The sequence below is a fragment of the Oryctolagus cuniculus genome, chromosome X (genome assembly GCF_964237555.1).
Source record: "Oryctolagus cuniculus chromosome X, mOryCun1.1, whole genome shotgun sequence".
Classification (NCBI taxonomy): Eukaryota; Metazoa; Chordata; class Mammalia; order Lagomorpha; family Leporidae; genus Oryctolagus; species Oryctolagus cuniculus.
In genome coordinates this window covers 50,855,563-50,871,506 of record NC_091453.1, presented here as the reverse complement: position 1 = coordinate 50,871,506, position 15,944 = coordinate 50,855,563, and the positions used below count along the sequence as shown (strand labels likewise).

Genomic DNA, 15,944 nt, shown 5'->3' with positions numbered 1-15,944 from the left:
TGTGTGTGTCTAGGTAATATGTGTACATAAACACATATGCATTGCACTCATCCTCTGACACAATCACATAACCACCAACAAAGCCTTTCTTCCATGACCTTTTCCCTCACTTGAGACATTCTTACAGGAAGATAGATTTGATACCGACATAAAGGTGGCTGAACTGTGAGTGCTTTTGATGGCTGGATATTTTCATCTCCCTAGTATGTACTGACTTGGATTTCCCACACGGGTTGGGCTTGGGGAAGGGTTGGAATGAGGGGAGGTCACGTGGAAAGTCAAAGCTAATTTCACTGTGGTTCCACACAGAGAGGGTGTAGAAAGTGATGCGTTCAAAACATTCAAGTGACTTAACAGTGGTATTTGGTTCTAAGAAAGCAAGCAGGGGTTGAACTGATGAGGTGAAGAGTGGTGGTTGACGAATGAGATGACACCTACCAGAGGGGACAGGGAAGAATAGGTTTTTCTTTGGGATGTGGGAAAGAAAGAGTAAAGAGAGATGCATCCTCCATCAGCAGCAGTGTCAGAGAATAAATTGGAGAGTAACTCATAAAGCAGCTATAAAATAGAGATTAGTGAAATTCAGGGCAGATGACTCTCATTTAACAAATAGGAATCAGTAGTCTTTCACGTGCCCAGCTCTATGCTAGAAGCCGGGGTGGGGGGCGGTATGGTCATGGTACAAGTAAAATATGATTACCTTCTTTTTTTTTTTTTCATAGACCTTAGACTTTGGTTCAAGAGATGTCTTTGTAAGATAGGAAAAACCTAGAGGCAAAGTAAGATCAGTGGCTCCAGCACATCTGTTTAGCTATCTTGTCGTCTTTTTTTTTTTTTTATACCTATCCGGCTAGGTAAACTTCTTTCTGGTGTCGCATTGGCCATTTTAGCATAGTAATGAGATCCCTGAAGAATCTCAAATCAAAGCCCTCTTACCCATCCACACTGATTGGAAGCAAACTTTCATAAGGAATTCAGTTTTACATGTGTATGAGTATCTGAACGTTTACTGCTAATAAGTCCCCTTTATCTAAAGCACAAAAAGGGCTCAACCTTAAACTGGGACCTGGGAGACAGAGACTAACAAAAAATTTTAACATAGACCCAAAAGAAGCCTCAATTGACATCCCGAGGATTTCTTACCTACTCTTTGGCCCAGTCGGAGACAAAGCCTTGACTTAACAAAAGTAGGAGAAATGGACAGTATTCAGGCTTCTTGGGAATTTCTGTTTGATGGTATCCTGGGGGAGACACTTCAATGTTAAAACATATGCTGTAGTAACTTAAGTAAAATTACATTCTGCAGTAGAACTACGGACCAGATGCTTATTGAAATGGATAATTCTTCATATTTTTAAGGACTTTTGAGTCGCCCCTGGTGTTCTCTGACACTACAACAGTTCTTATTTTTCCACTTGGATCATATTTTTACAAATATTTATTCACTTATTTGAAAGGCAGAATTAGAGAGAGATTGATCATCCACCTGCTGGTTCACTCCCCAAATAACTATAACAGTCAAGACTGTGCCAGGCCAAGAGCCAGGAGATTCCTCTGGGTCTCCTACGTGGGTGCAGGGTCTCAAGCACGTGGGCCATCTTCCATTACCTTCCCAGATGCATTAGCAGGGATCTGGATCAGAAGTGGAGCAGCTTGGTTTTGAAGCGGTGCCCACGAGGGATGCCAGTGCTGCAGGTCAGGGCTTTAACCCACTAAGCTACAGTGTCAGCCCCTCTAATTGGCTCATTTTTAACCCTTTTATCTTTATTCTGAAATCTCTCCAAGGTCCTCACATATCCCCAAGTCATAGAGCCCAAAACTGGACATGTCTTTATTTTTTTAAAGATCATTTATTTGAAAGGCAGAGTGACAGAGAGGAGAGACAGAGATAACGTCCATCCACTGGTTTATTCCTCAAATGCCTACAACAGCGAGGATTGGGCCAAGCAAAAGCCAGGAGCCAAAACTTCATTTAGGTCTCCCATGTAGGGTGGCAGGGACTCAGGGACTTGAGGCATCATCTGTTACCTCCCAGGCACATTAGTAGAGAACTGGATCAGAAGGTGAAGCTGTTACTTGATCTCAGGCCCTTCCATAGGGGATGCAGCCATTCCAAGCCACAACTTAGCCTGCTGTGCTACATAGTAGCCGCCCCTGGACACCACTTCAATTTTAACCTGAAGGTTTGGTGGTGGTTATTCCATTTATACATTGTACTTATTCAAGTTGGCTTTTAAAATATAAACTCTTTGTGACTAATTTAGCTTGTGTTTCTCTGCTACTCCCTGACTGCCTATCACCCCTCATTTCTTTTATCTTTGTTTTTTGCCTTGCTTATACAGAAGAACAATTGTTACTTATTTTAATTTTATTTCTTCTTTTTTTCTCCTTTTTTGCCCTGTGTATTAGTCTACTTAGCTGTGCTTTTTTGTGGAAAATTTTATTTATTTGAGAGGCAGATTTAGAGAGAGAAAGAGATCATCCATCTGCTGGTTCACTCCCTAAATGGCTTCAAAGACCAGAGCTGGGCCAGCCTGAAGCCAGGAGCCAGGAGCCAGGAGCTTCTGGGTCTCCCACATGAGCACAAGAGCCCGAGGACTTGGGCCATCCTTTGCTACTTTCCCAGTTGCATTAGCAGAGAGCTGGATGGGAAGTGGAGTGGTCAGGACTTGAACTGGTACCTGTATGGGATGCTGGTGCAGCAGGTGGTGGCTTACCTCGCTATGCCACAGGCCCTCTATCTGGGCTTTTATTGACAGAGAACTTGGCTCCTGGCTTTGCCTGGCCCAATCCCAGCTGTTGCAGGCATTTGGGGAGTGAACCAGAAGATGGAAAATCTCACTCTTTGACTATCTTGCTCTCTTGTTTTCTCAGCCTTTCACATAAGTAAAAAAAAAATCAATAAATAAAACTCTAAAAACAAAACCCAACACCCCCTCAAAAAAAACCTCATTCCTTATAGGACAGGCAAACCAGGGGATTTTTTTAAATATCATATCACAAAAGGATTTTAAGTCACTGCAGGTTCCCTTTAATTGATGGTGGTTTTAAGTGTTTGTAGGGGCCAGTGTTGTGGTGCAGTGGGTTAAGCTATTGCTCTAGGCACTGGTATCTCATATCTGAGGGCCAGTTTGAGTTCTGGCTGCTCTGCTTCTGATCTAGTACCCTGCTAAGGAAAGCAGCAGAGGATGGCTCAAGCACTGCTACCCACGTGGGAGACCCGGATGGAATTCTGGGTTCCTGGCTTCGGCCTGGCCCAGTCCTGGCAGTTGCAGCTATTTGGGGAGTGAACTAGAGGATGAAAGCTACTCTCTCTGCCTTTCAAATAAATAAAAACGTAATTTTTTAAAAAAGTTATAGGACACTAGTTATTTGATATAGGGAAGCTGAAGGTAAAGGGTTAAAAGGCATTTGCCAATTAGGATAAAACAACAGTTCGTGGGGCCTATGCTGTGGCACAGTGGGTTAAAGCTCTAGCCTCCAGTGCCAGCATCCCATCTGGGTTCCGGTTTTGGTTTTGGCTGCTCCACATCTGATCCAGCTCTCTGTTAATGTGCCTGGGAAAGCAGCGGAGGATGGCCCAAGTGCTTGGGTCCCTGCATTACGTGGGAGATCTGGATGAAGTTCCTGGCTCCTGGCTTTGGATAGGCTCAGCTCTGGCCATTGCAGCCATTTGGGGAATGAACCAGCTGATGGAAGACCTCTTTGTCTCTCAAATAAATATTTTTTTTAAAAACCAATAGTTCTTAACAATAAAATCCAGTTAGAGTCACAGAAATTTTATTTATATATTACTACCCAAGAAAATGTATTATTATGCCAATAATGATTTTTGGTTTTTGTGCTAATGGATGCATATATACATGTTCATTTTGTTACGCAGTTTTTCCTGAAATTTAAATATAGATGTGTCTATTTTTCATAAGACAGAAAAATATATCATGATATGCCATCAGACTGAAGCCTCCGGGAAATCTGAAATGATGTAGAGAGAGTACTAGGCCTGAAATAGAAACCTAACTTCTGGAGCTGGCTATAGCTGCCTATAAGACCGAAGGTCAATTGCTTCACCATTTTGGGACTATTTTCTCAGCTATAAAGTAAGGGTATTTGACTAGATGATCAACAGGTATCTTAAAGATCTAAATTTTAAGGTTTCCCACTTTTGCCAGGAAGCTGAATAAACCTCGGAGGTGATGCCACCAAAAAGGAGAAAGCCCAAGTTTTCCTGAATACAATGGAGTTTACTGTAATGTACTGAGTTTTCCAGAAATGAGTGACTTCACATATCCTGATTATTGTATGTTTACCCACATCCTTTTGTATCAAGTAAGAGGACTTCCACTGATACTTACTGTGGATTTGGTTTACGGTTGTCCCAAGTCTAGGTCTCCTAGATAAAACTTTTATTTATTTATTTTTAAGATCTATTTATTTATTTATTTGAAAGGCAGAGTTAGAGAGAGAGAGAGTGCGCAAGCGAGCGCTTCCATCTGCTGGTTTACTCCCCAAATGACCTCAATGGCTGGCACTGGGCCAGCCTGTAACCAGGAGCCTCAGACTCATTCTGGATCTTCCACATGGGTGGCAGGGGCCCGAGCACTTGGGCCATCCTCTCCATCCTCTGCTGCTTTCCCAGGCACATTAGCAGGGGGCTGGCTTGATTGGAAGTAGAGCAGCTGGGACTCAAATTGGCACCCAACCCATTGTACCACAGCATTGGCTCCCTAGATGAAAATTTTAAATGAAATAGTCACACCATACCTATATGAAGTTACTCTTATTTGAAATACATAAATTATAACTTTGTTGATGGTTTTGATGACAAAAATGTTTTGTTAAAATATTGTGATTAAAAAAATCCAAAAGGAATTAGTGGAAAGATTTCTCCTAAATTCCTGTCCCTACTCCCATTCTCCAAAAATAACTTTCAGTTTGATGTGTGTCTCCCCAAGCCTTTTTCTGTGTGTATGTGTGTGTGTGTATATTTAACACATATTTATGTAGGAATACCCACACACCAGTATATAGTTTTTAAAAATGAAATGGTCTATTATCTATTTTGCAACTTAAAATTTTCATTTTGCAGTGTATTGTGAACTTTTCCCATTGATACATGGAAATTGACCCCATTAAAAAATAGCTGTGTAATAGTTCACAGTGTAATGCTTCATCTGCTGATGGAAATGTATCTCCAGTCATTCACCATTAGATATGACACTACATATAATCTTCCAGTATTTATGTAGAATTGATTTTTGGGAGAAGGAATTGCTGGATCCCAGGGTGTACACATCTTACATTTTGATGGGTATAGATAAATTGCCATCTTAAAGAGTTTAGCCTCCCACTAACAGCAAATAAGAATTTGTTTCCCCTGGGGCCAGTGTTGTGACCTAGCACATTAAACCTTCACATGTAACACTGATATCCTGTATGGGCACCAGTTTGAGATGTGGCTGTTACACTTCTGATCCACCTCCCTGCTAATGCTCCTGGGAAAGTAGCAGAGGATGGCCCAAGTCCTTGGGCTCCTGTACCTATGTGGGAGACCTGGAAGAAGCTCCTGGCTCCTGGCTTCAGCCTGGCTGAGCCTTGGCCACTGTGGCCATTTGGGGAGTGAACCAGATGTAAGATTTCTCTCTCTCCCCTCTCTTTAACTCTGCCTTTCAAATAAATAAAAAATAATAAAATCTTTAATTTTTTTTGTTTTTTCACCATAAATGGGGAAAAGTTTCTTTGCAAATAATGGTTTAAATATAATCATCCAATTGCTTATATTTGGTATTTCCTAGGTTTAATTAGCCTTTTCTGGCACATGTAGCTGTAATGATATCACTGAGAGAGAATTCTCCATCTGGTGGTTCACTCTCCAAATGGCCAAAGCAGCCAAGGCTGGACCAGGCTGAAGCCAAGAGCCAGAAACCTTTTGTGGGTCTCCCACCTGGATGCAGAGGTCCAAGGACTTGGGCCATCTTCTGCTGCTTTCTTAGGTGCATCAACAGGGATCTGGATGAAATGCAACATCTGGGACTCAAACAGGCTCCCATATGGGATGCCAACCCTTAGTGGCTTAACCTACTACCCTACAGCAAGGCCCCAAGGCATCATAAAAAAAAGATTTTGGGGCTGGCACCGTGGCGCAGTAGGTTAATCCTCCGGCTGCTGTACTGGCATCCCATATGGTTGCCAGTTTGAGTCCCGGCTGCTCCTCTTCCAATCCAGCTCTCTGCTATGGCGTTGGAAAGCCAGAGAAGATGGGCCAATTGCTTGGGCCCTGCACCTGCATGGGAGATCATTTTAAAAAAGATTTTATTTATTTGAGAGGTAGAGTTACAGAGAAAGGGAAGTTACAGAGAGGGAAGTCTCCGTCTGCTGATTCACTCCCCAAAAGGCTGCAGCGACTGGAGCTGGGCCATTTTATTTATTTTTTAATTTTTAATTTTTTTTTGACAGAGTGGACAGTGAGAGAGACAGAGAGAAAGGTCTTCCTTTTGCCGTTGGTTCACCCTCCAATGGCCGCTGCGACTGGCGCGCCGCGGCCAGCGCACTGCGCTGATCCGAAGTCAAGAGCCAGGTGCTTCTCCTGGTCTCCCATGCGGGTGCAGGGCCCAAGCACTTGGGCCATCCTCCACTGCACTCCTGGGCCACAGCAGAGAGCTGGACAGGAAGAGGAGCAGACGGGACAGAATCCAGCGCTACGACCGGGACTAGAACCCGGTGTGCCGGCGCTGCAGGCAGAGGATTAGCCTGTTGAGCCGTGGCGCCGGCCAGAGCTGGGCCATTTTAAAGCCAGAAGCCATGGGGCCGATGCTATGGCGCAGCAGATTAAGGCCCTGGCCTGAAGTGCCGGCATCCCATATGGGCGCAGGTTCTAGTCCTGGCTGCTCCACTTCCAATCCAGCTCTCTGCTATGGCCTGGGAGTGCAGTGGAAGATGGCCCAGGTCCTTGGGCGCCTGCACTCAAGTGAGAGACCCGGAAGAAGCTCCTGGCTCCTGGCTTCGGATTGGCGCAGCTCTGGCTGTTGTGGTCATCTGCGGAGTGAACCTTCGGATGGAAGACCTCTCTCTGTAACTCCGTCTTTCAAATAAATAAAATAAATTTTTTTAAAAAAATAATAAAGCCAGGAGCCAGGTTGCCAACGCGGGTGCAGGAGCCCATTCCAAAGCCAGGAGCTTCTTCCGGGTCTCCCACGTGGGTGCAGGGGCCCAAGGACTTGGGCCATCTTCCAGTGCTTTCCCAGGCCATAACAGAGAGCTGGATTGGAAGTGGAGCAGCCAGGTCTTGAACCGGCGCCCAAATGGGATGCCGGCACTTCATCCAGGGCATTAACCCGCTGCGCCACAGCACCAACCCCATACAACCAGTGCTTTTTCAACTGACCTTAGGGCAAACCTTTTTGGATACTTTGGGAAATGTTGCTTTACTTCTTGGGCCACCATTTTCCAGCTTTGGACCTCCTCTTTGGTATTTCTTCTAGATCCAACCTTAGTTTCCATGCACGGACTAAAGTAGGCTGGGTACTTAAAGATGTTCACTGAACAGGAAGCTGAATTACCCAGCTTCAGATCTCCTGGTTGGCTGTATGCTTGTCAGTCATAAATGAGCAAGCATTGATTGGCCATATGCAATTGGAAACACAGACCCTCTCCTGATTGGCCTCTTAATCAGGGGTGGGCTATTAAGAATTCTGCTGGTTGGCTGGTGGAAGACGTCGTGCTGCTTAGTAAAGTGAGACGTGCATTGGGATTGGTCATGGGTTTCTTCCGGAATCCTGCTGCAGATTAAGTAAAGGCGCGTTTGCTCTGTCCGCTTGTATGCTTCGGTATCTCAGAGTGTGCCACAGCGAAGCCAGTAATGCCTGTCTGCCCCTTAGAAAGCTCCCATTTGGGGCTGCAGGTCTCTTTCCACCATTGCCAGTCCGGAACTCTTCCTCTTTCCGTGGTCACTGAGGTTGCGGGTCTGTCCCAAAGAAGGAATCGCGAGCATCACAATGGGACTCGAACATCACAACCCGATTCACCGCGGAACACGAAGGGCTGCTGTTCTTTGCATGAAGTGCTGAGAACGGAGGAGGAAAATTCTGTGGCCTATGTAGGCAGCAGCATCTCAGCCAGCTACCATGTAGGTCAGTCATTTGATTTTACCGCTCCTTGCTAGACTCATATGTTCAGGAACCATTGGCCCTCACTTTCTGGACCGGAAATGCCGGTGGGCTTGACCTCGCTGCTTTTCTCTTTCCTAATGATTTTAAATCACACCAATGTATTCCTCTTGTAAAATAACAGATCCAAACATGACACAGATGGGTTTAAAGTCTACCCACAACCACGGTCTTATTTCCCCTTCTCCAAAGCACTTTGAACAATTTGCTGTGTAGCTTCCTAGACTTCCTTATTTCTTTTTCTATTTACTGTATAAAATACCTTGTGTCACGTTTTTATTTCTATAAAAGCTATACCATACTTTACATATCCTACAAATTTTTCCATTCAGTATTTTGTTAAAGATTTATTTTATTGCTGGCACCGCGGCTCACTTGGCTAATCCTCTGCCTGCGGCGCCGGCACACCGGGTTCTAGTCCCAGTTGGGGCACCGGATTCTGTCCCAGTTGCTCCTCTTCCAGTCCAGCTCTCTGCTATGGCCTGGGAGTGCAGTGGAGGATGGCCCAAGTGCTTGGGCCCTGCACCTGCCTGGGAGCCCAGGAGGAAGAAGCACCTGGCTCCTGGCTTCGGATCAGTGCAACACGCTGGCCACAGTGGCCATTGGAGGGGTGAACCAACGGCAAAGGAAGACTTTTCTCTCTGTCTCTCTCTCTCTCACTGTCTAACTCTGCCTGTCAAAAAAAAAAAAAAAAAAAAGGAAAGGAAGTGGAGCAGGCAGGATTCAAACTGGCGCCCATACAGGATGCCAGCATCGCACGTTAATTCACTACAGCACAATACCAGCCCCAAAGTCTATAACTTCTTATGCTGGCTAGCCTTCTATTGCGTGAGTGTACCTTACCGTACAGCTCCTGGCTTCAGGCTGGCCCAGCTCTGGTCTTTGAAGCCATTTAGGGAGTGAACCAGCAGATGGATGATCTCTTTCTCTCTCTAAATCTGCCTCTCAAATAAATAAAATTTTCCACAAAAAAGCACAGCTAAGTAGACTAATACACAGGGCAAAAAAGGAGAAAAAAAGAAGAAATAAAATTAAAATAAGTAACAATTGTTCTTCTGTATAAGCAAGGCAAAAAACAAAGATAAAAGAAATGAGGGGTGATAGGCAGTCAGGGAGTAGCAGAGAAACACAAGCTAAATTAGTCACAAAGAGTTTATATTTTAAAAGCCAACTTGAATAGTACAATGTATAAATGGAATAACCACCACCAAACCTTCAGGTTAAAATTGAAGTGGTGTCCAGGGGCGGCTACTATGTAGCACAGCAGGCTAAGTTGTGGCTTGGAATGGCTGCATCCCCTATGGAAGGGCCTGAGATCAAGTAACAGCTTCACCTTCTGATCCAGTTCTCTACTAATGTGCCACATTGAGTGTTTTGTAAACATTTTAATATGTAGACATTTACTTCATTGAAAAAAAGTGGCAACCTGCTAGAGTATTGCTATAAAATAATTTATTTCATTATGTACTTATTGATAGATTACTGGATTTTTCCAGTTTTTTTTTTTTTTTTTTTTGCTTTTGCCAGCAATAATACTGTAAGCATTCCTGAACATAATTTCTTGTCAGTTTCTCTAATGCAGTGATTCACAAATGTGATCACAGGACCCCTTGACATTCTTCAGAGAAGTTTGTGTTGGTTAATGTTTATTACTTTCAACATATTAGAAGTTAAAACTGAGAAATTTTTAAAAAATCTATTCATTAAAAAATACACCAGTAATAAGGCCTTTGCACTTAAATAATATTTTAAATGAAAAATAACTTTTCTAAAAAAATACAAATAAAATTGTAGTCATTTTTTTGCAACTCACATCAATGGCTTAGTAGAAAACACCTGAATTCTTATATCTATTTCTGCATTTGATCTGTTAACTTTTGGTTGAAATATAGCATGCACATTATGGTGAGTGCATGTCATAATTTGCCATTTTAACCATTTTGAGTGTAAGTTTAGTGACATTAAGTATGTTTATAGTTATGCAGCTGTCACCACCATCCATATCCTGAATTTTATTTTTTGTGAGGCAGAAGGAGAAAGAGAGCTCCTATCCATTGGTTTACTCCCCAAATGTCTGCAATGGCTGGGACTGAGCTGGGCCAAGCTGGGAGCTCAGAACTCAATACAAGTCACCCATGAAGGTGATAGGGATCCAAGTACCTAGCCATCACCCCTATCTCCCAGGATCTGCATTAGCAAGAAACTAGAATCAGGAGCCCAAGCAGGCTATCTGGCTATTGAATGCAGATTCTCTCTCTCTCTCTCTCTCTCTCTCTCTCTCTCTCTCTCTCTGTGTGTGTGTGTGTGTGTGTGTGTCTGTTCTCAGAAAAAGAAATTGGTTTTATTCCTCTTTGCACGGAGCAGGACACGAAAGTGGCTATCTTCTGACTCCATACACCTCTTCCACAAAGATGCCCAGTTATCTGCTCTACTTCACTTTTGGAGAACTGACAGTTAGTCGGTGGGGTAGAATGCTTAAGTCTTAGGAAGGTGGTTTTTTTTTTTTTTTTTTTTTTTTTTTTTTTTTTTTTTTTAAAGACATTTGTGGCTGGCGCCGTGGCTCAATAGGCTAATCCTCCGCCTTGTGGCGCCGGCACACAGGGTTCTAGTCCCGGTCTGGGCGCCGGATTCTGTCCCGGTTGCTGCTCTTCCAGGCCAGCTCTCTGCTGTGGCCCGGGTGTGCAGTGGAGGATGGCCCAAGTGCTTGGGCCCTGCACCCCATGGGAGACCAGGAGAAGCACCTGGCTCCTGCCTTCAGATCAGCGTGGTGCGCCGGCTGCGGTGGCCATTGGAGGGTGAACCAACGGCAAAGGAAGACCACTCTGCCTGTCAAAAAAACAAACAAACAAACAAACAAAAAAAAAACAAAAAAAATTTGTGTAGGGAGGATGTTTTGGGTCCTGGGGAAGGATTGGACCCAAGAGTAGGGGCTGGTGCTGTGGCATAGCAGATAAAATCGCCAACTGCAGTGCTGGCATCCCATATGGGCGCCAGTTCAAGACCTGGCTGCTCCACTTCCAATCCAGCTCTCTGCTATGACCTGGGAAAGCAGTAGAAGATGGCCCAAGACCTTGGGCCCTTGCGCCAGTGTGGGAGACCCAGAAGAAGCTCCTGGCTCCTGGCTCTGGATCGGCGCAGCTCCAGCCTTTGTGGCCATTTGGGGTGTGAGCCAGCGGGTGGAAGATCCCTTCTCTTCCCTGCCCTCCCCTTCCCTCCCCTCCCCTCCCTTGTCTTCTCTTTTCTTCTCTCTCTCTTTTTTCTGCCTTTACCTCTCTCTTATAAATAAATAAATAAATCTTTAATAAATCTGCTTTTCAAATTTTTTTAAAAAAGAGTGGAATTTCCATCCTTGTCTCACTGGGGAAAGCCAATCCCAAAGGAAAGGCCCCTCCCTCAGAGGAGGAGGGAGGGAAAGAGCCCAGAGCTACTGCTCAGAGCCAAAGTGGAGGCAGAAAGGGGAAGGCCAGGCAGCAGATGCAGACTCCAGGCCAAGGGGTAAAGGCTTGTGGGGAGCTTGGACTGAAAGCCTGGAGGCCCAAGTCCTATGTTTCACTCCTTTCTGTTTTGCACATTTCTTCTTCCCAAGGCTAGAATGGAGTTTGAGTTCCAGTGACTGGCTTTGCTCTAGCGCACAGAGGGACAAATCTGGCAAAGACGCCATGGTCAATAATGGTAGAGCATTAAAGGTGGCTACCTGAAGGGCCAGCGCTGTGGCATAGTGGGCAAAGTCACTGCCTGTGGTGCCAGCATCCCAGCTCTGGCCATTGTGGCTACCTAGGGAGTGAAACAGCAGATGGAAGACCTGTCTCTCTCTCTCTCTCTCTCTCTCTCTCTCTCTCTCTGCTTCTGCACTCTATAACTCTGCCTTTCAAATAAATAATTAAATTTTAAAAAAGATGGCAGGCTGAGAGGAGGGGACACAGGAGACACTCCTATGAACAACACTATAGGCCACAGCAGCTGTGGGGCCGTATTCCAGGATCAGGATCAAGAATGAATTTTATAAGCCCTCGCCAATAGCATTTCTTTTTTTTTTAATATTTATTTTTATTTATTTCAAAGGCAGAGTTACAGAGAGATGGAGATGTCTTCCATCTGCTGGCTCACTCACCAAATGGCTGCAATGGACTAGTGCTAATCTGATCTTAAGCCAGGAGCCAGGAGCTTCCTCCAGGTCTCCCACGTGGATGCAGGGGCCCAAGGACTTGGGCCATCTTCTACTGCTTTCCCAGGCCATAGCAGAGAGCTGGATGGGAAGTGGAGCAGCCAGGTCTTGAACTGGCCCCCATTTGGGATGCCGGCATTGTAGGCAGCAGCTTTACCTGCTACACCACAGTGCTGGCCCCACCAATAGCATTTCAATCACTATTTCTTTCACTGTTTCCCCTCCAAATGTCTAAGGCAGAGGGTAGTGCAGTAAGCAGAAGAAGAGAAAGCACTGGGGCTGACCAGTGCAGGTCAGTGGAGTTTAGACCCCTTCCCCCCACCCGCATGTACTGTATAGGAAGGAACGCTCTCTCTCCACCCCCGCTGGGCATACAGGCTGTGGGGATGAGGGCTGGGTAAAGGTAAAGGGAGGAAAACACATTCCTTTTGCTTTGATCTGAAGAGTATGTACCGCCAAGAGCGTCAAAGTTGAGAAAAACACGTTGGGACAGGAGAGCACGGAGCATCCCCTGTCCTGCTTCCAGATCTGAATGCAGGTATCCTGATAATGGGATGCTGGCGTCTTAACCAGCAACTTCACTGCTAGGCCCAATGCCTGCCCCCAGAACTCTTCGTCTTCCCCATCTGAGACTCAGAATAACTCCCCATGACCCCTTCCCCAGCCCACAACAGCCACCATTCTGTTTCTGCCTCTGTGAATTTGACTATTCTTAGGTGTGTCTTTTAGGTAGAATTGGACAATTTGTTGTACGATTTGTTGTATGTACAGTATTTGTTGGTTTGTTACTGGCTTATTTCCCTTAGCATAATAACCTTCAAGCTCATCTGTCTTACAGCATGTGTCACAATGTCCTTGCTTTTTAAGGCTGAGTAATATTCCACTGTGTGTGTACATACCACCTTTTGTTTGTCCATTCCTTTGTCCAGGACACATGGGTTGTTTCTACCTTTTAGCTATTGTGTACAGCGTTGCTAGGAGTATAGTATACAAATGTTTCTTCAAGTTCCTGCTTTCAGTTCTTTCAGATATATACCCAGATGTTAAATTGCTGGGTCATATATGGTAATTTTCATTTTTCTTTTGGTGAATATTTAGCACTGTGTTACCCAAACTGCATTTCGCAGAATGATGCCAGTCATGAACTATTACCCATTCACATGGAGATAAGTACAGAAATTGAGGATACACAGTTAAAACGTTTTACAGAAGGGGGTGGGCGTTTGGCACAGCTGATTTTTTTTTAAAAGATTTATTTATTTATTTGAAAGAGTTACACACAGAGAGGGAGAGGCAGAGAGAGAGGTCTTCTGTCCGCTGGTTCACTCGCCAATTGGCCGCAATGGCCGGAGCTGCGCCAATCCGAAGCCAGGAGCCAGGAGCTTCTTCTGGGTCTCCCACGTGGGTGCAGGACCGAAGGACTTGGGCCATCTTCTACTGCTTTCCCAGGCCATAGCAGAAAACTGGAGCAGAAATGGAGCAGCCAGGTCTCAAACCAGCGCCCATATGGGATGCCAGCACTGCAGGCGGCGGCTTTACCTGCTATGCCATAGCGCCGGCCCCAGCATAGCTGTTAACCTGTGGTTTGGATCACCCACAATCCCATATTGAAATATGTGGCAATTGCTATGACACTCCACAAACTGGATCTGCTCCAGCAGACATATAGCAAGCCAATGACTGATACAAGCTAGTGAAAGAAAGTAAGTGTTTATTGCAAAGCACAGAGCAAGGACCTGGGCAGCTATTATTTCATTCTTGACCTCCCAGAGGGGTTAAGTATAAATGTTCTTATGCATTGAAGTCGGGGTTGCGAGGTGCATGTTCAGCCTGTGACTCAGCTCCTGGTTGGTCTCTAGGCACTACTCTTGATTCCAGGTTCATGCTAATGCAGACCCTGGAGGCAACAGATGATGGTTCAAGTAGTTGGGTCCCTGCCACCCAAGTAGGAGACTCAGATTGAGTCCAGGTTCCTGGCTTTTTTCTCCACAAAAGTATCAGTCCATGACAGATTGGAAATGTACAAGGGAAAAAAAAACCCTGGTCCTTTACCATAAGATACTTTGAGAGGTACTAATTCAGATAGTCTCTATGTTTTTAAAATTCTTTTGTGCCATTAACTTTTTAAAAACAGATTTATTTATTTGAAAGGCAGAGTTAGAGAGAGAGAGAATGAATATCTTCTATCCACTGGTTCACTCCCCAGATGGCTGCAATGGCTGGGGCTGGGCAAGACTGAAGCCTGGAGCGTAATCTCCATCCAGATCTCCCATGAGAACATATACACCATTAACTCTTTAAAAATTATTTTTTGGAGACAGTGTCGTGGCATAGCGGGTTAAGCCACCACCTGCAATGCTAGCATCCAATATGGGAGCCAATTCAAGTCCTGGTTGTTCCACATCTGATTGAGCTCCCTGCTAATGCACGTAGGGAAGCAACGGAGGGAGGCCCAAGTCCTTGGGTCCCTGCCACCCATGTGGGAGACCCAGAAGAAGCTCCTGGACCCTGGCTTCAGCCTGGCCCAGCCCTAGCTATTGTGGCTATTTGGGGAGTGAACCAGTAGATGGAAGATTCTCTCTCCCTCCCTCTCTCTCTCTCTCTCTCTCTCTCTCTCTCTCTCCAACTCTGCCTTTCAAATAAATAATAAATCTTTTTAAAAATTATTTATTAATTTGAGAGGCAGAGGGTGAGAGTGAGAGAGCAAGTGAGCATGTGTGCTCCCACCTGCTGGTTTACTCCCCAAATGCCCACAGTGGCTGGGGCTGGGCTAAGGCCAAAGCTGGGAATTAAATCCAGTTCTCCCACATGTGTAGCAGACACAGTTACTTGAGCCATCTCTGCTGCCCCCCAGAATCTGCATTAGCAGGAAGCTGGAGTCAGGAGCTGGAGCTGAGAATCAAACCTAAGTACTCTGATATGGGACACAGGCATCCTAACTGCCAGGCTAGTCGCTGGTTCCTGCCATCAACTCTTGTGGACACAGGCAAGTGTTTCTCTAAGGTAGCTACTGTACATCTCTAAGGTAGGCTACATATATTTTACACTTTATTTGAAAGAGAGAGACAGAGCCAGATCTTTCATTCATTGATTCAGTCCCCAAATGCCTGCAACAGCAGAGGCTTGGCCAGGCTGAAGCCAGGAGCTCAGAACTGAGACTGGGTCCCCCAGGTGAGCCATCACTTGCCTCCAAGGGTACATGTTAGCAGGAAGCTGGAATTGCAAGCAGAGATGGGACTCAAACCCAAGCACTTTGATGGGAGATACAAGCATACCAAGAGGTGTCTTAACCAATGTGACAAACACCCATCCCCACATTTACATTTTGAGAGGTAGTGCAAAATTGACCTCTATAAAGGCTGAATACTTCTAACAGTATATGAAGTTCCCTATTTCCTTACACCACTGCCAACACTTAATATCAATCTTTAAAACTTCTGCTAATCTGTTAGACAAAAAAATAGTGCCTTTTAATGAATAGTTCTCAGATCATTAGTGAGTTTCAGTATCCTCTCATATGTTTATTAACTATTCATATTTCTTTTATTAATTATTTGTTACATCTTTGCCCATGGTTTCTATTGGATTGTTTACTTTATCTTATTGACTCATAG

At 44.9% G+C, this 15,944-nt stretch overlaps 1 protein-coding gene across 1 annotated transcript in view; it reads left to right on the top strand.

Moving 5' to 3' along the window:
- The first annotated feature begins 7,802 nt into the window (after nucleotides 1-7,802).
- The window catches only part of SLC7A3 (solute carrier family 7 member 3), a 123,630-nt gene continuing 115,488 nt past the window's right edge, over nucleotides 7,803-15,944 (top strand). The window contains exon 1 of the mRNA XM_070066653.1: nucleotides 7,803-8,129. Coding sequence (XP_069922754.1) covers nucleotides 7,859-8,129 — 271 coding nt within the window. The 5' untranslated portion in view covers nucleotides 7,803-7,858. The remainder of the gene's footprint in view (nucleotides 8,130-15,944) is intronic.